Genomic DNA, 26,899 nt, shown 5'->3' on the forward strand with positions numbered 1-26,899 from the left:
CTGCAGTAGTATCAGAGGGAGGAGGACGAGTGAGCGACGAAATGAGACCGACTTAAAGAGGAAATGAAAAAGAAGCAGAAATATAAGGAAACCACAAGAAAGAGTAATGATATTGTGCTTGTGAGAGAAAATGAGAACAGATAGAGGTGAGACAATGAGAGAAATAATAAAAGGAGGAAAAGGAAAACAAGAAGAAACCCCCACTAACACCCCACCCACCACCACCTAATCTAACTAAACAGGATTGCGGTCGTCCAGCAGCCGCCGCCGCCGCCACAGGCTGGGATACAATAATAGGTTTTCATTACGCTGCTATTTCTCTTAAATAATCCTTTTCATTTTTTATGAGGTCAATTTTCCCGGAGGAGAGATGGGTGAGGGAGAGGAGGGGAGAATATTGGAGGGATGGAGGAGGCTGAGAAAGTGATAAACAGCGAGCAGAGGGAGCAAGGAGGGACAGATGGAGGGTGATAGGGTGTATGAGCGCAAACCTGAAATCAAAAGAACTTGCTTCATATAATCCTGAAAAAGAAACATCTGTAGCAACCAAGACAAAGACATAGAAATACCTTTGTTGTGCACACATGCCAGATAAAATAAAAAATGACAGTTTGGAAGAAAAGCTATTCCAGGCGATATGACCCAGCCCTATAATGAAAAGCTTCCTTTGCTGTGAAGGAAAGATATAAGTCTGCACGGCCACCAGCCAACTTTGTCTCAAAGTGTAGAAAACCCCTTTTAACCTCCAGTCAGCTGCCGTATAGTGTGATGTATGTGCACTATATTACTGGATACTAGAACTACATCAACCTGCACTATATGCTGGAATATCGTTTATGTGGAAGTGCAGGAGAGACGGTAAAGAAACAACAAAGAAAAAGAGGAGAGAGAGAGACAGAGAGAGAGAGAGACAGAGAGAGAGAGAGAGACAGACAGACAGAGAGAGAGAGAGAGAGAGAGAGAGAGAGACACACAGAGAGAGAGACAGACAGAGATACAGAGACAGATATAGAGATACAGAGAGAGAGACAGAGAGAGAGAGAGACAGACAGAGATACAGAGACAGAGAGAGAGAGAGAGAGAGAGAGAGAGAGAGAGAGAGCGAGAGAGAGACAGACAGACAGAGATACAGAGACAGATATAGAGATACAGAGAGAGACAGAGAGAGAGAGAGAGAGAGAGAGAGAGACAGACAGAGATACAGAGACAGAGAGAGAAAGAGAGAGAGGCAGAGACAGAGAGAGAGAGAGAGAGAGAGAGAGAGAGAGAGCGAGAGAGAGAGACGACAGAGATACAGAGACAGAGAGAAAGAAGAGAGAAGAGCAGAGAGAGAGAGAGAGAGAGAGAGAGATAGAGAAGAGAGCGAGAGAGAGAGAGAGACAGACAGAGATACAGAACTAGAGAGAAAGAGAGAGAGAGGCAAGAGAGAGGAGAAGAGAGAGCCGAGAGAGAGGAGCGGAGAGAGAGAGAGAGAGGCAGACAGATAGGCAGACAGAGAGAGAGAGAGAGACAGAGAGAGAGAGACAGAGAGAGAGAGACAGACAGAGAGGCAGACAGATAGGCAGAGAGAGAGAGAGAGACAGAGACCTAGAAGAGAGGAGAGAGACGAGAAGGCAGACAGAGAAGAGAGAGAGAGAGAGAGAGAGAGAGAGAGAGAGAGGCAGACAGAGAGAGAGGAGACAGAGACAGAGAGAGAGAGACAGAACAGAGAGGCAGACAGAGAGAGAGAGAGAGAGAGAGAGAGAGAGACAGAGAGGCAGACAGAGAGAGAGAGAGAGAGAGGACAGAGAGAGAGAGAGACAGACAGAGAGGCAGACAGAGAGAGAGAGAGAGAGACAGAGAGACAGAGAGGCAGACAGAGAGAGAGAGAGAGAGAGACAGAGAGAGAGAGACAGAGAGAGAGACAGAGAGAGAGACAGAGAGAGAGACAGAGAGGCAGACAGAGAGAGAGAGAGAGAGAGACAGAGAGAGAGAGACAGAGAGAGAGACAGAGAGAGAGACAGAGAGAGAGGCAGACAGATAGGCAGAGGGAGAGAGAGAGAGACAGAGAGAGAGGAGAGACGAACTTCTCTACAAAATGGTAACTCTCTTAATTGTGAACAGTTTTTCACGACATGGTTTGTTATAAACGTAAAGAATTGAACATGATGTGTACTGTGTGTATTCGTTTAGCGGAGCCACAACTCAGAATGATGCATTTAAGAGGGTCACCGCCTGAATGACATAAAGTTCCAGGTCGGGCAGCTCCACTTATGTTTTAAAGAGCCTCAGTCTGTATCCAATAATTAAATAACTTTTAACTTCAAGCAGCCTCGTCATTGTACACAAAATAAGTTGTATTGAAAGCGTAGTCTACAGGCTTCACGTCTCCTCACAGGTCTGACGTTTTAATGCACTTTGAGCATCTTGAAGTCTATGCAGATCATTTCCCATAACAGACCATAGCTTCTTAGACTGATAAATGCATTAGTTTCCATTATTGCTGGTTCAGTCGTACCGTCAGACTCGCTTGAATAAGTTATCTGTTGCAGTGTTTTATTGTTGTTTTAAAGAATGCAAATGGGAGCAAACACTCTTTTTCCCTAGAGGTACAGCTATAGAGATACAGATCACCTTGGCATCGGCAGGCGGTGTGTGTGAGGATCTCTGTGTGTGAGTGGAAGCTCTGAGTCAACAGACTATTTGCTAAGGCACCCAGGGTTAATAAAAGAAGCTCACCTCTTTCTGTCAAGTGGCGTTTAATAAAAGCTAACCTGCTCTGTGCTGCGGCTAAAGCTCAGATACATGTGAGTGTAAAGACTGACATGTGGGAAGCTCTCCGCAGGAAGGGAAAAAAAGAAAAGCTCTTTAAATATAAAGCGTGTAGACAGGGTCAGCATCTGAGGTCTCGTATGTGCTCAGAGCTCCTGCCATCATGTACACACACACACACACACACACACACACACACACACACACTCAGCTCTGCTAACTACCTTGTTTCAGCCCTGAGCACTTTGGAAAGGGAAGGGACAGATAGAAGCAGAGAGATAACACAAAAAACAGATTGAAATGGAGGATGGCCAGAGATGGAGATAGAAGCCAGAGAGGGGAGGCAGATAGCGCTGGTTATTGGAGTGGGTCCTCAGTGGGATAGAGCAGAGAGAGTGTGTGTGCGTGTGTCTGTTGTGTGCACGGCCGTGCGTGTGCGGACCACCCTTGTCCATAATGAAAGCCAATCAGCTTGGGTGGCAGAGGCGTGTGCTGCAGGAAGAAAGCCAATCCACTGAACCTAATGAACCGCGATTGGAAATCAGGGAGAGGCAGAGGAGAAAGAGAGATAGATAGAAGAGAGCGAGTTGAGAAAGAAAGTACTGAAGGGAAAATGGAGATAAACAAAGATGGAGGGAAGGCTGAGAAATAGAAATAAAAAGCGAGAAAGGAAAAATGAGCAGTGACAGAATCTCGACAGTGACGAGAGGAATTGAAGGAAAGTATCAAAAAGAGAAAAGTAAGAGATGAAGATGGAGAGAAAGAGAAGAGAGGGCGGGATGGGGGTCACCCCGGGTTAATGCGAGGAAATAAGCCCCCTCGTTCTCGCCTTCCACTCCCACAGCAAGGGGCGAGATTGGAAACCTCACGCCCAAATACAAGACACACACACACCAGACGGCGTGTTCATGCAGTTCGTTGGAAAGCTCCTGGGTTTATGAGTTCAGGAGGTCAAATCCCCTCAGGCCGGGGATAATAGGAGGGGGGGGTACATATGACAACAAAGAAATGTAGTGATAAGAGGCATGTGATAGCTGTTGTGTGTGTGTGTGTGTGTGTGTGTGTGTGTGTAGTCTGTCTCCATGATCAGACTTCGTATGTTTTGTGATGGTTGAGAATGTTTTTTTGAAGAAAATTCGTTCAATCTGGTGAGAACTTTAATAACAGCTTCTTTCATTGAGAGTGTGTGTGTGTGTGTGTGTGTGTGTGTGTGTGTGTGTGTGTGTGTGTGCTCACCCAGGTCCATGCTCTTGGACGCTCTGTTGCGTGGTCTGTTGTCCTCGTAGTCCTCGTAGTCCCCGCGGGGCGGGCTCTGATACTCGCTGCAGAACAACAATCACAGTTATTTTAATAGATCATTGGATCGATATCCGCTGTGGAACCAGAGCAGCAGCAGCAGCAGAGGGAACTTACATCACGTGACTTACATCACCCAAACAACAAGGAGTAAATGACATTTTAAATCCACACACAAACAACAGATCATTCAATTTCCTCTAGTCCAGATGGCATGATTCAGTAAAACAATAGCATCTCTATTAAACTTACAGGGATATATGGATGCCAGATTCTAACCACATGAGACAAACACACGCACACGCACACGCACACGCACACACACACACAGACTCTCAAACATCATTCAGAAACCCTTTACTTGTGCGGTGTGTGCAGCAGGATACTTGCAGAAGTGTCGTCGCTCTTTCTAAGCCTTCAAACTCAGAATTGACTCTATTATGCAATCACCATAATGATGTATGCATAGTGCAAATAGGCTATTGCAATTAGACTGTAAAGTCAAAATAATGCATATGAGCCGTGTAATATTTAGTGTAATGGCTCTTCTTTATCTCATAACACAGCGGCCCATATTAAGAGTGCCATTAGAACATAATAACTCCGGCCCTGTGTGTAGTTTCATAGAGTGCTGATGGTGCAGTGTGCTGCAGATTATGTGCGGGGGTACCTGTGGCGTGGGGGAGTTAGCGGTAAGTCTCTATTAATTTCCTCCACAGAGCCGAGGGAGGGCGGCGGGGGGAAGCCTTCCTCGAACTCCTCGTCGTCGTTGCCGTAGTGACCGTAGCCGCCATTAGCGGTCACAGCGGGATATGAAGCTGAGGAGAAACAAGAACAATCAAACGGGGTTTCTTAAAGAAAAAAAGAAACTTGGACGACAGAAGAGGTGTTTCATTCCTCGTGGAGTTTAACACGTTAACTTTTTAATGCTCCGAATGTCCTGAAGGCAGTACAAGCTGAATGAATACCGAAAGCGTGCGTACACTTTCTACTTATTGTTCATATATCTGCAGTTGCACACAGAGATATGAAGAAATACAGACATCAGTGTCTTTCATTGGACCATCAATATTAGAAATATAGAGCTCTACATACAAACACACAGACTAATCATTTCCATTCTAACTTCCTGCATTATTCCCCCACTGTAAAGCCTTTGTGTTGAAATCCCCTCTCTGTACAAAATAACTAACAGTAGCACCAGTCTGACAGAGAGCTGAGAAAAGCATCGGGGGGAGGGAGGGGGACGGTGAGAGATAAAGAATGAATTTAAAACAGTTTGTTAGTCTTTTCTTTTCTTCTTTTCTTTATGCACGCAACGCCACACACTACCCTGAATGCAAATACGGCCCACGTAGAAGCCGTTTCATCAGCGTAATGATTCCAAGGTCGGATCTTTTGCACATGAAAAGCAAGCAAGTTCAGGAAAAACACAGTTAATGACTTCCCCCTCTGTGGCTATAAATAGGCAGGGTCGAGAGTGAAAGGAGATATGAAGAGAGTCTGGAGAAGGTGTGACAATTCTAGAGATGCTCAGGGTGGCTGCGACAGGAGCCTTGGCTGGGTGTCATGCTGTGCAGCTATAGCACACACACACACGCACACACACACACGCACACACAGGAAGACAAACATACTGTGTGTACACTCTCAGTGGCAGATAACGGCGGTACACAAACACTCAAATCCTAATGTTGACTATCTGACAGTTCAAATGGACAAATGTTGTGATTTGTCGAGTGTGCGGCTCACCACTTCCAGAGTCCCCGTGCTCGTCGTCGGTCGTCATCGGAGTGTGACCCGCGCCGTTCACGGGGGGCTCCGTGCTCCGGAGTGGCGAGGGTCCTGAGAGGCCCCGGTGGGCACTGTGGCCCCGTGGCTCCTGTCGACAAGAGATGAAGAGAACGGTTGTTAAGGGCTCGTATGCAAAGATGTGGGCCACATCCAAGCCAAAGTGCTCATGAAAAATTGATGATGTTGCCTCACACATCAGAAGATTAAACTTATTTATTTTAATACCCAGTAGGAGTGGACTAATGCCTTTTTTTATTCCTTTTGTTTATCGCATATCAGCCAACGTTGTCCACTGCTGCTATATATGCAGAAGAAATAGTATTTGATGAATCTCTAACCGCAGAACGACGGTCTTCTGTTGGAAGTGAAGATACTGTTTAATTGGATAAGCTGGGGTGTGGACATATAACCTGTTTTACGTCTATACATTGTTAGATTTCTTCTTATGCCAATAATATTTGTGCATGTAAAGTTGTGAAGGGCTTATTGTGAAGAGACTCAATGGATGTGCACACTCACTAACGCTGTAGGATACAAATGTGAGCATGTCAACACATGGCACAACATTGAAAGATTGATACAAGACATTTTGAAACAAATAATACGGCATTATTAAAGGACTCCTTTCTAAGGATCTGTAGGATGTGTAAATATGTTTATATATTGATCACAAAACAAGCTTCAACACTGTAACTGCGAAGACACGGCGACTCTCTTCTTCATGTGCGCGATTGGAAACGCAGTAATTAAGACAGTCCTGACGGCCCTGACAGGCATGTTATCGAACAGCCCAGCACTACAAAAGACCCCCCCCCCCCCCCCTCCTTACAAATGGAGATAAGGACTTGAAGTGCTGGTGGAGGATGAAAGAAGCTAGTCAAAGAGATGGGATCTACAGCTGTCACACACACACCTATACACTTATATAGGCGTGACAAAGAATAATCATTAGAATAATGAAATGTGTTTCGATATCCTGGTCGTATCAAAGCATCGGGTGGGGTGTGTGCACAATGGCATGGGCGTCCCTGGGGTATCATTAGTAGCTAGCATACATGTTAATATGTCCCTTCATCATAGCTGTCAATCACTTTGAGCTGATATATGTGTGTGTACTATACATTTGCACACAAAGTTCTGACAGCTTCTCTACATGTGCCATAAATCCCGTCATCCGTCCGTCTCCGCAAACGGACGACTCGCCCAAGGCTTTTGAAGCCGCCTGGCAGACAGGCAGTCAGATATCTTAATCCCACAACAATACGTATACAGGGGGGGGGGGGGGGGGATCCATCCATCCAGCCAGCCCCAACCTACAGCTGCACACAATAGGCTTCTGAGAGGCTTAGCCCTGCCTCACCCTACGGTGTCACCCGTCCCACCCGTCCCACCCGTCCATCACCAGGGCTCGAAAGCAAAACAGGTAAGAAATAGAACACTAACAATTGTGGGGTGTTTTTCTTTCTCTTTTCTATTTCTAATAATATTTATATTCTAGTGTGTCAGTCACAGGTTATGTACTCGCAAAATGTCCTAAATGAAACTTTACAAATAAAGTTTGCATGACTGAACGATTCAATCAAAAAGAGCTCAATGCTAACGTCAGCATGCTAACTGGATCTCTTACAGATCTAACTGTACGGCCGATAAACTGTCAGAAACATATTGTCATTTATTTAACCCTCGTACTGTGTTAGAAATGTGCGCATATCTTTTGTGTCCGCTGGTCTAATTCTACCTTTTGTTTATTTTTTAAAACAATATAATGTAAAATCTACATTTAGGTTTGTATTTTGACACATTTACCGTGCTGTTGAAAATGTAAATCAAAAATAATGTAAAATCTGACCCACAGAGAACTTTTGTTTTTAATTCTATGACAGCAATAAAACATTCGGGGTAGTTTTATTGTTCAAAGCCACAAAGACTCTTTAATATTCTCTGCCGGGTCAGATTTGACCCAGAACATCACATTATGTAACCTTAAAACCAAATAAAAAGTGAAAACAATTTGTGTTGTTGTTTTGCGGCCTTGTTCCAATAAAAAACTGGTTAATATTTATGAAATATTTTAACTAGAAACGGGTCAAATTTGAGCCGGAAATAAAATGGGAAGGTTAAAACAAACAACGATGTTTTTCTAAAAGGTAAATAAGGTAATTCTATGGTGATTTAGGGTCCCTATCACCTATCTCTAATGAAAACAAGCTGCAGACAGAGACGGGGAGAGAAAGGAGAGACGCTGAGGGGCTCAGGGAGCTTTGCTTTAGGGAGCGTTTGTTTTATCACGCTGCGCCACGGTGCCACCAGACTGACTGGGTAGTGATGAGACTATGCAGATATATAGTGCACTTTGAACTGGGTTTGATAGCATTCATCTGCAGGCTTGGATAACTAAAAACACACACACACACACACACACACACACACACACACACGCGCACACACACACACACACACACACACACACGGGATTTTGTGGCTTAGATGAGATGGAAACGCCACAATGGGCAGGTCAATGGCAGTCAACCCACTAACCCTCCCGTTAACACTCCCTCTCTTACGCACATTATCGCTCGGCATCTGCTTTAACTGCTGTGAAACATCTTTATGAGCGTCTGAAATAATCAGTCATGGTTCAACGTGGAGCTGAAACGACGGACTTAACCAAGAAACGGCTATTTCCCACCGCCTGTCATAACTGATGTCTTCATAAGTGCGTCCATTGGTGCTGCTTTTCGAGCATCACTTCAACACACCTTCTTGTGGGACTTGATTGATTCTAATGTTGCTCTCAAGTTTCCCACCAGGGAGTTAACAAACTGCCACCTCGTTTTTTTTGGTTTTTTTTAACGGCACTTCAGCACACAAAAGAGGTAAAAATAAGCAAAGGTTAACACATTCCATGCACACTAATCACATCTGTCTCTTCTCATTAGGTATTCCTAAATGTGTTTATTATATATATATGTGGCTGCGAATGTGTGACTCTTGGTGTGATTATCAATGTACAGTTTAGGTGTTGGACTATATCCTGGTGTCAGCTCGGAGTGGGAAACAAAGGGTAAAAGGAAAGACTGAAAAGAAAAAGAGACCGGAGGCCAAAAGAGAGGGAACAGAGACCCAAATGTCATTTAATAAAGTAGGAGGTGCAAAAGGAGCCAGTGAAAACAGAGAAGCAAACAGAGGCATGCAGGAGGCTTCAGATTAGCTTTATTTCACAGAGGAGAAACAAGCAGGTGCGACAGAGAAGCAGGAGTACATTCCCTTAAAAAATATGGAAATTAAAACAAAAGGAAGAGTTAATATAAAAACTTATACAAAATAGAAAAAACAGGAAGACAACCCGCTGGTTTGAAGAGAAACTATGAAAACAATCATTTCAGTGAGTTAACACCGACGACAGAAAGGAGGCGGCACAGAGCGAAGAATTTAGTATCGCATTGAGTTTATGGGTAATATTTTAATAAGAGTGAAGTGTATGCAGTAGCAGTTAGTGGTTTTGGCAAAGACAAAAGCTTTCAGTCAGATTAATAAGCTTCATCGGCATCGATCGCTAAAAATGTCCCGTATTTACACATCAACGATTTGGTGCAAAAGACTCATAATTTCATTCAAAACATAACATCAGAGGAACTATTCACAACTTTACAGAGAGTTTAATTAGAAATGTGATGCACAGCTTTTGCCTGATGATGGAAATGATGCAAATAAATATATTTCTGTGTGTTTTTCTGCTCAGAATTGATGCACTGTAAGGTATTACGTGCAGAAATGACTTTGTGTTGCACACAGTTCAGATTGTGATTAGGAATTATAATGTGCTCCTGAAACAGCTCAACAATGTCTTTAATTTGCAGCCAAAGTGTCACTACACCACTTTTGTGTGACCCGCATATACTGTACACACACGCACACACAAGCGCGCGCACACACACACACACACACAGTCAGAGTCCACCAGAGAGCTGGATGTCTGGGTGCGCTGGGTGTCTGGTGAGAGCTCGGTTGTGTGCGTAGTTATGCGAGTGTGTGTCGAGGTATCTGTCTGCAGGTGTGTGTGTGCTTCTGTTGGGTATCCTGCTGTGTGTGGGTGGGTCTCCGTACATCTGCCCTGCCATCGCCCTGATGTTCTCAGTGTAACTGTTGCTCTGAGAGCCGTCTCGTCCGTGGATGACGTCCGGCGTGCGGCTGCGCGCGTGCCTGGACATTCGTCCCTGAGCATCGACGAACGTCCGAGCGTTATCTGGCGCCGAGCGGCCCTGCCTTTCTGCGAGCGCTCGGCTATGTGCGTATCCAAAATCGGAGCTTTCCCTATTTAAGTTCCCCTGCGTGGGTCTGTTGAAGCCGCTCAGCGTCTGGCCGTGAGAGACGAACCCAAACTCGTACCTCGAAGCCGGTCTGTGCACATCTTTCAGTGCGTACCCCCCTTCGTCATCGCTGTACTCACTATCCCTTTGTGCGAGGCCAAACGTGTAACCACTACGCTTCTCCCTGTGATTAGAACCATAAGTGTATCTGGTGTGCGTCTCCCCCGGCCTCTGTGTGTAACGCTGCCTGTGGCTGTGAGGCAGCGGCTCTGTCGCCCGCCTCCTCAGCGTGGGGAGGAGGGAGGAGGAGCGGTGAGGCGGGGGCGGCTGATGGCAGACGTCACTCACTCGTACCTGATTGCTGGAGCCCGTGTGGTGGTTCTGGTGATGGGACCCGTTTGAGTTTGCCGCGGGGTAGAAACTGCCCATCTGTAGAGAAAGTAGGATCATTTGTAGGAAAATTAAACTTTCATGGATGGTGACTTTTCAAAAAGGAAGTTTTTTATTTCGACGTTTTTATTATTTTAGTTGGAACTGTGTTTACATCGAGGCGCTGCATTGCTAATCTTCAAAGTAATAACTGTGCTGAGGCCTCTTTCATATTACTGACACGCATGTAGGTCAGTATGTACAGTAGATCTTTACTGTGAGCCTGACATGATCATGATGTGTGTGATGTGCGTCATTGATTCTGCTGTCAGAACTCTGATGAATAATCTCTCAACACATCAGGCTGCGCCGAGGATTTCATAATGCATAAGCATCCCTAAATGTTTCATGTAACCAAATTCATCCAACCAAACTTTGGGAGTCAAAAGATTCTAACGTGTCGCCCCACATCCACACGAGCTTCAAAATGAAGGAAGTGACAGGAAGTGAATGACAGGGATATAATCTGTGGTTAGAAGGATACTTTTAATGTATGACACTATGCTAATTCAAATATTTTATATATTTTAAACATGGTATTATTATATTATTAAAAGGACATACTTTCATTCTCCCAACTGATTTCTGAACTATAAGAAGCTCTTTGATGTAAAGCTCGGCTGCAGCCCTTACATGACCTCAAACTGTCAGAAAGCAAGAGACTGACTCCCAACCACAAAATGCACCCAAAGAACTGCAACTCCAGAAATGTTTAAAGTAGGATAACAAGGTGATATCAGCTGTACCTGTCTGGGTGCTCGCAGCACCACCAGCTGGATGGTGCCTCTGGCGGTCCCCTCTGACGACATGGAGTGCCTCAGCGTCTCCATGGCAGCGTGGTTGGAGCGCCCGAGCAGCGACTCACCGTTTACCGCGATCATCTGGTCATTTACGCTCAACCGCCCGTCCTGTTGGGAGACCGAGAAGTTATCAGCATTAGCATGAGGGGAACGAACAGTGAAACTTTTCTAAATACCGGCCGCACTTCGTTTGAATTTGATCTAAACTAGCCGCATAGAAAATGAAGCAATAACAGGCCTTTTGAAGAACTTCATATTTGCTCATGACACTTATGCTAATGTGTCATAAAAAATAAATGACGTAAAAAATGCAAGGGTGAGGAGGGGGTGTCTTACATAAAATAAGACACACATGACTGGTCACCAATAAAGTTTTAAGAGAGGAGAAGAGGAGAGGTGGGTGTGTGTGTGTGTGTGTGTGTGAGAGAGAAAGTGGAGAAAATGGTAGAAGGGGGAAGGCAGGAAAATTGCGGAGTTAGCAATCTACTGAGAGCGGGAGAGCCATGATAAATACATAGAGCAGCTAATGGAATAGCCTCTGTGGGCACTAAATCACTTCTAAGTGTTTTAAATAGCAGCCTCTCATAGAGAGGCAACACAGAATGGTGCCCTGGAGGGAGAGAGGACAAGTGAGCAAGAGAGGGTGAGAGAGAGGGAGGGGGGGGGGGGATCAAATAAGGAGAGGAACGCAAAGGGCAATAATTTATAAAAAGGAACAATAAAGATGAGGACACGTTGAGTCACTAAGACTCTCTTTGAGTGTGTGTGTGGAATCATGATTGGTCCGTTACGGTCAGCACTGACCTTTGACCCCCACCTCATTAACAAGGCACCATCGGGGCTGACCTCCAATGCAGACTGGGATGGCGCCACACACACACACACACACACACACACACACACACACACACACACACACACACACACACACACACACTCCAAGGATGTCATCAAAAATTGATGTTTGTGCCAAAGTCAGCGTGTGTGTGTGTGTGTGTGTGTGTGTGTGTGTGTGTGTGTGTGTGTGTGATATTCCCTGTTAATATCTTCACTTTCCAAGTACACAGCTGCAGCACCCTACATGTAATTTTAATTTGTTTTCTTCAGCATACTCTTTGATATGATCGTGTGACAGGATCAGGGAGAAAGTCAAGGAACATTTCTTTATGATAGAATTGAGGCCCCGGGCCCCCGACAGCAGATACGACTCTTTAATGGAAATAGGTTAGATCTCTACATGACTCTTCCTCATCTCCTCCCTTTTCCCCCCTGCTGTGCGATTGTGTGCGACTCGGGGGACGCCTGGGTTCCCTCCTCTGTCCTGGCCTGGCACTGCAAAGTCTCATCAGGCAGGCTCCTTAGCTGCTTTTCATTAGCATGCATCAACATCGAGGAGGACACACACACACACACAGACACACACTGATGTATTGTGTTCCTGCTGAGTGTCTCCACTTTTCAATTTTCCTTTTTTCTCCTCTTATTCCGTCTCTTTCCATCTCTCTATTGTTCGATACCGCTCATTCCTTCCCTCTTAGATCCCCTCCCCTCTCTCACTTGTTCTCCCGCTGTCTTCTTTCAATGGGATTCCTCCCTCCCTCGCTACTGTCCGTCTCTCTTCCTGCTTGTCTTTCTTCCTCTTATGTGGTATCTTGTCCCAGAAACCTGTTTTGCAGCCAGCCGGAGATCTTACCAGGCCGTTCTGTCGGAGTGCTATCCGCGTTGGCAGCTGTCGGAAACTACTTCTGAAGGCACTTTGGGGAGCTGCTGTCTGGCCGCCCTGATCCCAGACCAGCCGTTTATCTACAACACCACACTCGTCTCTGTGCCTCCTCCAGATCTGGGAGCAGCATCGAGGGGCACGAGGAGTTGTGACATGTGAGGGAGGGGGGGGGGGGGCGCAGATATTGAGGCCAAGTGGAGGAATCTCCAAAGTGCTGAAACGGGATGTTTTTTTCTTCCTGATGCACTCACAACTTGAAGTGAGTACTGAGTGATATAGATAAGACGGCTGCAGTGCTGATGCGACGAGGCCACTGGAGGGCAACGAGAGTCAAAGGTCAAGGGATGGCGAAGCAGAGGGAGAAAGACAGGAAATGAGATGAGAGGCGAGAAGCCAGAGAAAGAGGAGAAGAGAGGAAACAGAGAAAGAGTTTGGACAAATAAAACAAGATCCTGCTAAACTTCCTACACAAATATCCGTTCTTAGTTCTGGATAAAACAATAACTCAAAAGTACCTTGATTAGTATTTTGAATTAAAATGTTTCTGCAACGCTCCTGATAAAAACCTAATGAGGCATTTTGGGACTATATAGAACCCTTTCTTCACACATGTGCCCACGTCAATCTGCAAGGATTAAAGGATTTGGAAAAACTTTCTTCTCTTCAGAAGACTCGACTTCTGTAACGGTGTCTTCACAGGTCTCACTAAAAAAATCGATTCGGCAGCTGCAGCCGATTCAGAACTCTGCTGCTCGAGTCCTGAGGCCGAGAACGTGGATATCTCCAGTCGTCACACTCGCTTCCTGGCTGTCAAATAATTGGTTTTAAAATACTACTAAAGGTTTTTAAAGCACTGAATGGTTTATTCCTGATCTTCTGCTACATTACAGTATGACCCAGACCTCTCAGGTCGTCTGGTTCAGCTCTGCTTTCCGTCCTCACAGTCAGTTTTTATGCTCCATATATATATCTGGAACTAATTCCCAGAAAACGTATTTTTAAATCAAGACTTTTCTGTTTTCCGCTGCCTTTAATCAAATCAAATTATTATTACTTACACTGCATCTTCTACTCTTGTGTTGTTTTACTTGTCTTATTCTATTTTAATTTTTAATCTCTTGCCTCTTTAATGTTTTAATTGTATTTAAATGTCTTTTTGTGGTTTGTTGTCTTGAGCACTTTGTATCGATGCGTTTGATGATTAATGTAAAGTGCTCGGGATTTGCTTTGTTGCTGCAACGTGCCGTATAAATACACTCGCCACATCAATACTTAATTTAATCATTTAGAAGAATTCCTGTTAATTACAACTCTGGACGTTATTTTTGTAACTATCCAGGTTGTTGTTTTTGAACAACACATGAGGATCCTGTACTTTGTACGCGGCCCCTCCATGGATGATGGACTTGATGAAGATGCCCAGGTCCTCCCCGGTCTCTCTGGACTTGTTGCCCTTCAGGCTGACCCCCAGGCCGGCCGAACCCGACTCATTGAGGGGGATCTCGTACATCAGGTGCTCCCTGCCGTCCTCCAACACCAGACTGCCTTCCTCTTCCCCTTTCTGAAAGACAGGAAAGTATTTCAAACTCTTACACCAAGTTCAGATTTCTCTTGAAATGTTATGTAAAAAGCTACAATTCCTCGACAGGAACTCAGAGTTCATACCTAATAGCTACTTTACATAATAAGTGCTGCGTGTGATCGCTGACGATTGAGGTGGGAGCACCATATCTAATGCACTCCCGGATAATGCATGCTCCTACACCACGCTGATTATACTCCGCACCAAACAGAGAAACATAATCAAAGAGTCGGAGGGAAGAAGTCTGCGGGGAAGAGGAGTAAAAGAAAGGGACGGAGGAAGACAGGAGCAGGTGTTGTGTCCCGGAAAAGAGAGATGAAGGTGTAGTGAGAAAAAGAAGAAAGCTACTGTAGAGAGGTTATTCCATTTGGAGATGAAAGGCGCAGACGGAGAGCAAGCCATTTCTAAAGGAAACATAATAACCTTTTCATACCTCCCTCCTGGAGCACAGTGGGGGAGGAAAGAAGCGGAGGGGACGAGGATGGAGGCGCAGAGGAGCATTTAAAAGTAATAACCCATCCCTGAGGTATACCCGCTTCTCTCATTCACACTCCCCCCCCCCCCCCTCACTCTTTACATTTCATTCTAATCTCTCAATCTTACTGTACTTCGCCTCGCTCCACTTTCTACAGGTCGCTCTCGACATCATTCACCCGCTGCTTTCTAATGTGGAGAAAATGACCGTGGCAGCGGCGGCAACAGAATATATGGGGGGGGGGGGGGGAGAGAGAGACAAAAGGCAACAAAAGTAAAATGTGTGTCATTAGAGGAAGGCAAAATGGAGAGTGGGAAAGAAAAGCCAGGTTCAGTCACCCAGGGAAAAAGGGCCTGCGGAGGGGAGGAACACCACTTCACTGTGAGGCCCTATAGAGATAGATGGGAGGTTAACGGTGTGTGTATATGCATGTCTCCCCCCCCCCCCACCCCCTTGCTTTTCTCACTCTAGAATAAAACTGAAAATAGAGGTTCATTCACTCCGGGAACAACAGACGCTGGAAAACTGACTCATGTCAAAGTGAATCTTGTAGGAATGTGCATGTACATCACACCAGCCATACCTCTCGTCACAGCTCTAAAGATGCGAGTACCCGCATACCAGGATTGCGGAAGCCTTACATCAGAAACCTTTCCTGCCACCGAATCAGAAATCCATGTTCCTCCGTCACTGTTGCACAATGTTGAAGGATGTGGGAGGCAAATATGTCCTCCAGTAAAATGCTGTATAATTCATAACCGTAGGAGTTCTCTCTCACGATGAGCCCCCCAAACTCTGTCCCCCTCCGTCAACACTACTGCTTGGTCGAGGTGCTTCGTTAAAACAATAGGAACTATTCCGTATCTCTAACAGACACAAGACTGCAAACTGTAGCAGCTGTTGATCACTTGCAGGTCGGTTAAGAGGGGTGAGGAGTCATTAAAAAGGTACAAAACAGTCAATATCATTGTGTGTGTGAGGCTGATGTTTCGTACTGAACTTTGCCGCTCCTGGTAATCACCTTTCAGCTGGTGTTCTGATTCCTTGATATGCCGATAACAAGTTAAATCAAGCAAAGCAAGTCCTGGAATCTATTTTCTATTTCAGTACAATACAAGACTTTTCAGTCGGGGCTTATTTTTATCAACAAGGCATTTCAGAGTGCTGCTACTCAAAACCGGCGGAATTACAAAGACAATCCGTCGCTTCCTGCGTGAGAGACACTTGAGAAGACTCAGGTGGCAACCTGGGAGGTTTTAAATACCTCTGTGATCGAGCTGCAATAACACACAAGGTGAAGGTGGACCAATCAGAGCACAGCAGGCTCTGGAGAGAAGCCAAGATATTGGAAAGTTGTGAAATGTAAAGTCACTTATTCATTGTATCCTATTAATCTATTACAACTCAGTGGTGGTCCAAACACTCACACACACACACTCCAAAATCCCCTCTAAAGCCCTTTGCTTGGGGGAAGTTTTCCGTCCCCAGGGTGGCTGAGACCCCTTGGTTCCCCTCTGTGCGCCCCCACCCTCCCTCCACGCTTAGCCCAAAGCAATAGCTCTTTAACAAGCTTTTAGCCAGGAGAGAGACCACCCTCTTCAACACTCAAATGAGGAGACAAAAAGGAGCTTTTTCTTTCCCCAGGGTGGGTGGTAAGGGAGGGGAGGGGAGGGGGGGTGATACACAGCGATTACACACAGAGCCTTTTGTCGCTGAGGATTTCTAAATGGGGGGTTTCAAAGCAGGTGGGATTAGTGGTGAGAGCGACATTCAATTAAGATGAGATCTCGCCGCGCTCGACGGCAACGATGGAGCTGCCAATTAATCGCCTTAATGTCTGCCTCTTCGCCGCTTTACACCTTTACCTCACAATGAAGAGAAAGGAAAGCAAAATGACTGATTGAGAGATAATTCTGGTGAGTTGGAGGGGGGTGGGGTGGAGGGGGGGATTATGAAAAGAAAAAGAAGTGAAAGAAGAGCTTCAGAAGACAGAAAGAGGGAGAGACGACAAATAAAAAGACGGCGAGGACAAGCTGTCTGGCGACCCCTTCTTCCTGCCGACTGGCCTAGGCTCGCTCGCGACTGAGGGTCAACCATGTGCAGCGTGACCCCTCCATCCTGTCCTTGGCATTATTCTGCTACGGACACACACTTTCACTCACACGTATCGCACAAAAAAACCCCACAAGAAACTCTCTAATCTCAAACAAAACGAGGCCCCGTGATAGAATGAGAGCGTCGAGCGTTGGAGACGCAGAAACGCTGACAGGAATGAAACTGTGATTAGAAGTAGAAGAACTTTTTAATTACTTGGAGTGTGCGTGTGAGCGCGGGAGACGGGGTGGAATACGCTCGTCCTTTTGTGTCCTAATGATGAGGCTAATTCACATGGCTTGCTGTTTGTCTTTTTTTGACTGAAAGAGACCAGTGTGCCTCCCAGGACCGCCGAGTGCTTTCACAGAAGCACACGCTGCTCATGAAACATCAATACCCTCGCTATTGAAACTAATCAATCAGCAGCTCAGCTCAGCTCCTCTAAAAGTCCACTTTGCTTGTACAAGGGAGAGAAAAAAAGTCAAAAGACTATGAATGCTGGAGAGGAGAATATAAATCTTTGCTTGGTAGCAGGATGGTGCACGGAGAACAAAAACCGGCCTTTAGACCCCGATGACCCGGGTTCTAACTGCTGTGTCAGCAAGTGTCTTTTCTGCTGAGTGTCTGGCACAACACTGACCCCTGACCAGCTTCAGGGTTGCTGCCGTTTAGCCGAGCCGACCTCTAATCTCCATCTTCCCTTAGTCAAGTATCACTGGGTGTATTTCTACTGACATCAGTGCAATGTTGGCCGCTCGCTCGCTTATGGGTCACTGTAAAAGCCCTGTTAACGTACCACTAGTCAATAACGCTGCCATGATTAGAGGCAAGACTGGCATGTGTGTGAGCGTGAAGTGAGAGCAGGGTCACACACTTCTTCTTCACAGTGCAAATGTGTTTAATATTTTTCAAATATTCTCCTGCTCAGCTGTGAGAGCAGACTTCCTTGACTTCCTTTTTCTGGTGTCAGTTTCAGGTTTAGTCAGACTTTCGATTTAATGATTTTGGATACAAGGACACTCGGCTATGAGTAATGACCTTTCTTTTTCATCCCTCTGCACTGCTGTGACTGATACTTTCCTAAGAATTATGACAAAGAAATCGGATTTATCCAGCCGTAATAGAGCCGGGTAACTTGTTTATGGGTTTTCGGGCGGCGAGACAGTGACAGGATTGAAAACGTGATGAGGATTTTACAGAAACGCCTGAGAGGTGAGACGCAGGAGAGGCAGAGCAGAAGCAGGGGGTCTGTACTTACTGATCATATCATCACAACGTGGCAGAAATGGTCCCAGATAACGAATCTGACACTGTCAAGTCAACTCCTTCTGCTTGGAAAAATGTCGAAGCCCAAATGAAACCTTGATATATGCAATAAGCCGATATTTGGAGTTAGAGAAAGAAAACTTTTAATTCAGCCAATTAATCTCCACAGCTACTGAATTTAAATCTGTGATAATGAACTGCTGATTTGCATCAGATTTCTTTCTTTTAACAAATGACCGTAGTCATGCGGCTGCTTGCAGGGAGTTTTTACAAGATATCACAGCCTCTAAGACATCGATAAATATTCATGAGCATCTACGCTCAGTCAGACACAGAAATGCAGCCGGACACCTACGCACAAGCGTTTCTCATACGACGGGAGAAGCAGATGGCCACGTCGACTTAATGCGTCTCCATCATCATCATTACATCTTTTGAGCGACCGAATCGACACGAGCCGCTCCTCTAAATGCATTTCCACTACAATTTACTACATGAGAGCAGCAGGAATAAGAGCCGAGCAATTAAAACCTGCAAGGAGGGAGAAAGAAAATCTTTCTTGGTTTGTATTTTGCAGTAGAGTGTCGATTTTGGGAAGGTGGGGGTGTGTAGTCACATCTTTGGGCTACTTTCAATGAGGAACTTTTTCACCGTGGTATCTGTGTATTTATGTAATCCTTCGCTCTTTGAGGGTCTGCACAGAACTTCTAGAGTGCTTGTGTGTGGTGTCTGTAAATATACTAGTGTGTGTGTGTGTGTGTGTGCGCGCTTAGGGTACATCAAACCGTCTTTGAGGTGGAGGACTGTGCTGGAGATAAGGGCCAGATCTCACGGGGCACCGACAACTTCAGCAGCCTCGACAGAAACAGGAGTGAAGGCTCTCTCTCATTCTGCCTTTGCACCCCCCCCCGCACCCTCTCTTTAAGTCTCTAATGCCCAAATACAAGCAAGTGTTAGATGAAGACTGTAGAGGCTCTTCAAAGTGCACTTGTTATGCCAACACTGCTGGGCCATTAATGAGGGCAAACTATTTTTGGAAGCAGTAACTCGGCTGTTTAAAGATTGTGTGATGTCTGTGTACACGTGTGTGTGAGAGAGTGGTTTTTTTTTTTTTACCAAGGACTAGGTGTTTAGGAGTTTGTGTGCACGAGTGTGTGCGCAGCCACTCTAGGTGTGAATATGCATCAGTCACTACAAAGCCCTGCGCGTCTTACTCTGAGCTCTTTGAAGTAGCGGAGAGGGAATAATCAGAATAACCACCGAGGACACCGAGGGGAGAGAATAGAAGCGGCGCAGGCGAAAAACATCATTTACAGAGAGCGGGTGACTTTCAAGGGGCCAGCTGGCTGGTAGTGTATATGTTTAAAAGTGTGTGTTTATTGATAAAATGTCCCCCAGTGAGGCACAGTCAAACTGTGTGTCAGTTTCACAGCCGTGACGCTGACCTCTGACCCCGTCAGCCGCTGCAGGTTAACGGTCACGTAACGCTCGCGGTGTGTGGACATGCGTGGACATGCTCGCACGTTTCCTGCGGGGCGGCTGCGGCTTGTGTGTGTGACTTCCTCTGGCATCGCTGTGTCAACAAAGCAGAGTGGGACAGGAAGGCCGGAGCGTGCTCTGAGTGGGGGGGTTTGTGTGGCTTATAGGAAAAGGGCATCAACATAAAGAGGTTAGGTCCTTTGAGAGAGAACGAGGCACAGAACACGACACAATGTGAAGGAAACGTTCCCAAAAACTAAACAAAGATGAAGAGGCGACAGGAAAAAGAGCGCAAAAGTGAAGACAAATCATCAGCAGAAATGACCAACGAAGAAGACGAGGGGACGTGGATGCTATGTTTTTTCTCTCTTACCAGTTCCCGAGGTAGGAAGATGTCCTCCTGCCGTGCGACCACAACACACACACTCTCTCCCTGCCTGGTGCTGCGCAGCATGGCCACAAGTTCCTCCTGGCTGTGGCCTGTCATGTCTACTCCGTTCACCTACGCACACACAAAAACACACACACACAGGAGTATACTAAGCAAAGTGTATTATCCACTCAGTGCTCCACCAACACGTGTTAAATGTTTAGAATTCTGGTTAAATCCAGATAAGATAAAAACATTTTCCCAGGACACTTCCTCAGTGAACCAGCAGGTGAGCCACAGAGCTGTGTTTCCTGCTGCTGCCGCTGCGCTGCTGCTGCTGCCGCTGCGCTGCTGCTGCTGCCGCTGCGCTGCTGCTGCTGCCGCCGCTGCTGCTGCTGCCGCCGCTGCTGCTGCTGCCAACAACAGAGTCTGTTGCTGTGACGGTTGCTTTTCTACTCTGTGGGAGATCACCAGCCGGGGTTCTGTCTTACCTCCAGGATGCGGTCTCCAGACTGCAGGCGGCCATCTTTGACTGCCGCGCCGCGCTGCAGGATGTTCTTCACCAGGATGGGCCCTGGCCCGTGGACCGAGGAGTCCCGGGTTACCACGGTGAAGCCCAGACCCTCGGTGCCTGCGGGAACAAAGCAGCCCGCGTCACGGTGAGCATTAGGGACATCAATCCCCCAGCAGGCGAGACCTTTATTACCTTTATTACTTTTAATTTCGTTTTAATTGAATTTTCCCTCTCGTCCTCCTTCTCTGTCACTTCTCTTCTTCCTCTCTTCTTCCCTCTCTCCTCCTCCTCTCCTGCCCTGCTGAACCCAGTCTGTGGTTTAAGCATCTTCCTCACATTAACTACTGTTTAAGTGCTTGTTTTCCTCTGGAGGGTTTTGTTGCCTGGCTCAGCCTCTGAGCCGCCGGGAGAAGGCTTCTCTCCGAGCCGGATTAGACAGACTATGCCTTTAATTTCACGTGTGAGCAGGCCGAACGGTGGTTGATGAAGGGAGGTAGAGGGAGAAGATGGGAGGAAGGTGGGGGGCGGAGGGAGGAGAGAGAGAGAAGAACCTGAGAGATATTATTCCCTTCTCTAGCTTCCCTCCCCGGGGATGCAACGTGATTTCCACAAAGATTTTCCTTGTGGGTGTGAGCCTCCGTTTATCTGTGTGTATACATTTACAAGTATGTGTGTGTGTATCTGAGGCCCCACACACACATACGCATGAGTCATCAACCCCCAGAAGCCTCCACCCTCTCCCTTTTTCACGGCCTCACAAGCCCCAAGCCATGAGTGAAATGTGCCACGCTCTGTGTGTGTGGGTGAGTGTGTGTGTGCAGGGAGAGTAAAGCCGGCGTGGCATACTAAAGGCGGTGAGCGATGCTATCTGGTCTCCAAGCTAAGCCTCTGCCTGCCCTACATTAGCGCACCTAAACCTCACCGCCTGTCAATCACGGAGAGAAAGAGCCTGTTGCCAAGGGAGAGGGTGTTAGAAACCCCATAATATCCTTTGCTCTGATCTTGCATCAGGTGAAAGGGATGGAGGTAGACAGGGGGGAAAGAAATCTAACAAAAGAAGGATGGAGAGGAAAAGGAGGAGAAAATGGGAGGGGTGAAAAGATGCGGGGGGGAAAGAAAGAAACTAACAATAAAAGTGCGGTGAATAGGGCTTTGAGCCCAATTTCTTCTATCCTTTCATCTGGGTATCTTGGTGCCTTTCTCTGCGTGCCTGTAGCAAGTGTGTGCATGCAGCCCAATTACAGCTATCCTTTCAATGCCTCATACCACTACAGGTTGCTAGAACAGAGCCTATCACAGTCCTACAAACCTATTCCAGTGCTATCAACACATCAGCGCTCCAGCTCTGATGCATTTTAGAGGGATAATAGATAACGCAGCTGGAAGCCAGACTGAATCAGTCTGGATTGAAATCTAAAAGCAAAAACACCCAGACGCGATGTAATGCTGCAGTATAAAAAGTGGAAAAGTTACTTTCAATGTGGGATAAAATAGCTTTCAGTGGTGCAGAGTTTTATATGGGACTACTTATATCATCTTTACATTACATCAGCAGAAAAACAAAGCTTTTTGAGAATTGTTGTGTTCTCCGACAAATTGAGACATGATTAAAAACTCAAGTCAAGTTGCAGTTAACATCCATGTCTGTCCAAAATGCCATCACCTCATTATGTTATCCTTTTACAGATTTGTATGAAATTGTCCCAATTAGCATATACATTCTTGCGTTATGGCCGCAGTGACATTGATCTATGAGCACCAACATCTAATTAGTTCAGGCTGGAATCCAAGTGGAAGTTTGAGGTTGTTGCAAAAATGTTAAAAACAACATCTGTATATTCATTTTCATTCAAATTCAGCTGCACATTTACCTTTCTTCAGGTCAATTTTGAACTTCTTGCCGCCCTTCCTGCCGGTAAGGTTGGCCAGGCCGGGCACAGGGCTCTTACTGGTCTGGGGGCTCTGGCTCCTGGGTGTCGGGGAGGAGCTCGCCGCCCTGGTTGGAGATGTGGGAGACACTCTTTCCAAGGAGCCGTGCCCAGGCCGGCGCTCCGCCAGCGGTGTGTTCACCGCAGCTGGCTCCGGGGTCCAGGCACGCGGGTCTGGACGCCTCACTTCTAGCTTGGTGTTCAGTTTGGCATCTTGTTTGGGTTCTGGTCGGGAGTCGCCTTTAGCACGGACCACCATCGGACTCTTTCCTTTTATCGGGGGGTCTTTGCCGTCGCCAGTGAAAAGCTGACCGATCAGGCTCTTCTCGTAGCGCGGCTTGTTGGCCAGGGGGAGGACCTCCAGACGCACGGAGGAGGACGACATGGCGTGGCGGAACACATCCTGGGACCTAGGGAAAGAAATTGAGGAAATAATGTACACGTTTGCTTTTTATACATGTGATTTTAAGTTAAATGGGAAATTCAGGAAGGGACATCTGACTGCAGTCTTTTTCACTTCAATTATAACACCCTCACTGCAGCCAATTTGCCTCGTGAATTTGCCACGAGGAAACTGTAAAACAGCAGAAAAAGACGGAGAAAGTCGAGCAGAACACAGAAGAAGAAGACAGCAGAGGATGAGGAGGGTGAATGAGGCTTGTGCGTCGTTAATGGAGCTGTATTTCAATTTGGATCAAGCACAGAGTGACTCTTCCAGCTGGTTTGGGACATTGCGGCCCCTGTCAGATGGGGGAGACCCCGACAGCAGGCTCCTATCGCAGGCCTTAATAGACTACTATCAGCACAACATTCACACAGCACAGACGACACAGTGGGATGCAGTTAAATGGACCCATTCAGCTCCACCGTGGAGAGGACGGAGAAAATAGAGAAAGAATGGGGACGGGAGGTTGTCGACGTGTGTGTACCGGAGAGAGGAGGAAATAAGAAACACAGAGAGACACACACACACACACATTTCTTTGAGAATAGATGGCGAGGCACGAGAGGAAGATAATGATTTGCCTTTGGCTGATAAAAGGAAGCAAAATGAGTGATGGGTGAGGTGTCTCAATACACAGGGTAGGGGAGGACGCACATAAACAAGGAGAAGAAAGATATTCTATTTCTGCTTTTTGTTTTAGCTCTGAATCACATCCCTGACGCATAAAGAAACACAGACACTCATTTCTAGTTTGGATAGCGAGTTCCATATTTGGGGCCGGTCCAGGTTGGTAAAATATCTGGATTGCAAAGACATAACACATCTCTTATCACAACTCATTTGTTAGTAGCAAATTATTAAGATTATTATACAAAACATCCAGATAGCAGACTAAGAAACTTTGCTAAAATGCCCAACTTAAACTGAGCAGATAAGTAATGGATTCTAAGGCTGTCCTCGAAGAAAGAAATTCTTGGTCGGATTATTTTCGAGATGAATTGATTAATCGTTTGGTCTTTAAATGTCAGAAAATAGTGAAAAATGTCCAAAGTGATGTCTGCAAAATGTCTTGTTTTGTCCAAAATCCAAAGACATTCATTTGAATGTGATGTGATGTGAATGTGAACAGAGAAAAGCAGGAAATCTGCATATCTGAACAAAGAAACGTGCAAAAGCATCACTTTAAAAATGCTATTTTTTTACCAGAGATGTGCTCAGAAGTTTCTTGGAAATAAGTCTTTAATCAAATTACTAAAAGACAAACAAAAACATTTATTGACTAAAACCAAAACGACCAATAACTCGACTAATCGAGGGGAGCCGTGACCGATTCACATTAGTAGAAGGCTTTCAAAACCTTCCGCTACTCGTTTCTGATCCCATTAGTAACGCTTTGCTTAGATGTGTGTGTTGGGGATCGCACCCCGCACTCATACTCACTGTGCGAAGGTCTTGTCCTGGAGCGGCGTGTCGTTGATTTGGACGATAGACTCATCCGGCTGGAAGAGATTCTCTTTCTTGGAGCGACTGTTTTCCTCGATGCCTTTAATGTGCAGGCCCAGGGTCCTAGCAACACACACACACACACACACACACACAGTAAATATGAATTCATGGAGGTAAACACAGATATGATTACATGCCAACGCTTGTGCATTTCTATAAGTCAACATTGCCATCTGCCTTTCCTTATGAATGTCTGATTACATGTGGTAGGGGGAGAGTGTGTATTTGCACAATATGGGAGTGTGTGTGTTTGTGTTTGTGTTTGTGTGTGTGTGTGTGTACTTACCGTCCACTGAGAGAGGAGCAGTATGGGATCACATGGATACCCAGGGGTGCCCAGTTACCTGGAAACTCCACAGCCCTCGTCAGGTTGCTGTCAACAAAACACACACATCTTAAAAGATTGAAAGTGAGGGTGTAAATAAGGTATTGCATGCAATCATAAAAACACTGATACAGTAATACACAGCTACACACACACACACACACACACACACACACACACACACACACACACACACACACACACACACACACACACACACACTCCAAACCTTTCCATTTGCAAGCTCTTCAAAATAAATTAGCATTTTTCCTCAGGGCTACACTGATAGGGATACAGATGAGCTTACAGGTACTCCTGCCAAACGTCAGAAAGAACATGTGTGTGTGTGGGTGGGTGCTTGGGACGCAGGTGGCTACTTCAGCCTTTATCTACCTGCTTCTCAACCACCCAATCTAGCCGGTGGACAAAAGAAGAGAGCCGGAGATAAAAGAGAAGGACAGATAGAGGAGCAGATAGAGATGAAACAGAATGAGCATCTCTAATAATCTGTGCCGAGCCCTGAACTGTGGCTTTTAGCAGCAGATAAACAAGGACAATGCAGCTAAAAGATAAAGAGGAAGAGGGCTTTAGATACCGGGTGGCTCAGAGAGGGGGACCTGCATGATGGGAGCATGGTAGAGGAAGATCACAGCAGAGCAACGGAACATTTCCAACTTGAAGTCGGAGAAATCCTGTTCTTAGTCATATTTGCAGTTTTCGTTGCATCAAGTCTGCTTCGTAGTTGTTCCTCTTTGTACAGCTTTACAGTCTTATCTGGTGACATTTTTACTTTTAACAATAATGACAACAAAGATTTTATGCACAAAGCTATTCAGCTAAATGCATGTTTTGGTTAGAAGAAGTAGGAAGATTGAAGCATTGACTGAATGGTACTAATTTGCATTTACAATAAGTTATGGCCAATTATTTTCAAACAGGAAATGATGTATCTTTGAGGTAACCCAAAAGAGGCCAAGAACATAAAAGGTTCTGTTTTCTCCAAAGTTTCCCCGCAGAGCTTTAACAAAGCTACAATGCAACAAAAAAAGAAGAGATGAGGTGTCTACGTGTTAAAAAAAAGAAGTAAGTCTGAGAAGAAAGGCAGTGAAGTTCAAGGTTTATGTGCTTCTTGCACGTACACAAGCCCAAGGACTTGCCAGGATCATTATAACACACTCCTCTGTCTCTGTCACCCCGCTCTCGTTAACCTCTGCCACGGTCACACACACACACTGTACACACACATCCCGCACACACGTCCAATTTGCATTCTTATTGCTACATCTATTGCATACTCACAAACACCATCACTCACATTCCTCTCAATTGAATTCACAAATACACACATGCATCACATTTACATCTATTAGAGAACACAGTTACGTCTAAACAACACACGTGCACCAGCCATGAAGTGCACACACACACACACACACACAGACACACACACACGCTGTTTAAATTTAATTTCAGTGATGATAAACAATCAAGACACACACACACACACACACACACACACACGCACACAAACAAACGGCGGCACAAACAAGCTCATCAGAGATGCCGTGGCTTGTTAGTGCCGCACTCTAATATGCAGAATAGCTCCGCTCACCCATTTTAGCATCCCGCTGACACAAACACAAACACAGTCATGTCACTGGGGGGAGAGAGGGGGAGAAGGAGAGGGACAGTGGGACGGATGAAACGTGCACCGAGGAGTGAGACAGATGGAGCTCCCGCTCTTGGTTGACTTCCTCTACATCAACGGAGGCCGAGTGCCCAACACACTTGCGGCCGGGACTCACTGAAAAT

General features: G+C 45.9%; 1 protein-coding gene across 2 annotated transcripts in view; it reads right to left on the bottom strand.

Moving 5' to 3' along the window:
- The window catches only part of pard3ba (par-3 family cell polarity regulator beta a), a 142,496-nt gene that overhangs the window by 57,902 nt on the left and 57,695 nt on the right, over positions 1-26,899 (bottom strand). The window contains exons 2-12 of one of the 2 annotated variants that reach the window (XM_029449318.1): positions 25,049-25,135; positions 24,697-24,822; positions 22,755-23,221; positions 20,861-21,000; positions 20,373-20,501; positions 14,479-14,664; positions 11,327-11,488; positions 10,506-10,580; positions 5,800-5,929; positions 4,718-4,865; positions 3,988-4,073 (exon numbers count right to left, since the gene is read on the bottom strand). In XM_029449318.1, coding sequence (XP_029305178.1) covers positions 3,988-4,073; positions 4,718-4,865; positions 5,800-5,929; positions 10,506-10,580; positions 11,327-11,488; positions 14,479-14,664; positions 20,373-20,501; positions 20,861-21,000; positions 22,755-23,221; positions 24,697-24,822; positions 25,049-25,135 — 1,736 coding nt within the window. The remainder of the gene's footprint in view (positions 1-3,987; positions 4,074-4,717; positions 4,866-5,799; positions 5,930-10,505; positions 10,581-11,326; positions 11,489-14,478; positions 14,665-20,372; positions 20,502-20,860; positions 21,001-22,754; positions 23,222-24,696; positions 24,823-25,048; positions 25,136-26,899) is intronic. The other variant, XM_029449327.1, reaches the window with a different exon arrangement.

Source organism: Cottoperca gobio, chromosome 2 (assembly GCF_900634415.1).
Source record: "Cottoperca gobio chromosome 2, fCotGob3.1, whole genome shotgun sequence".
NCBI lineage: Eukaryota > Metazoa > Chordata > Actinopteri > Perciformes > Bovichtidae > Cottoperca > Cottoperca gobio.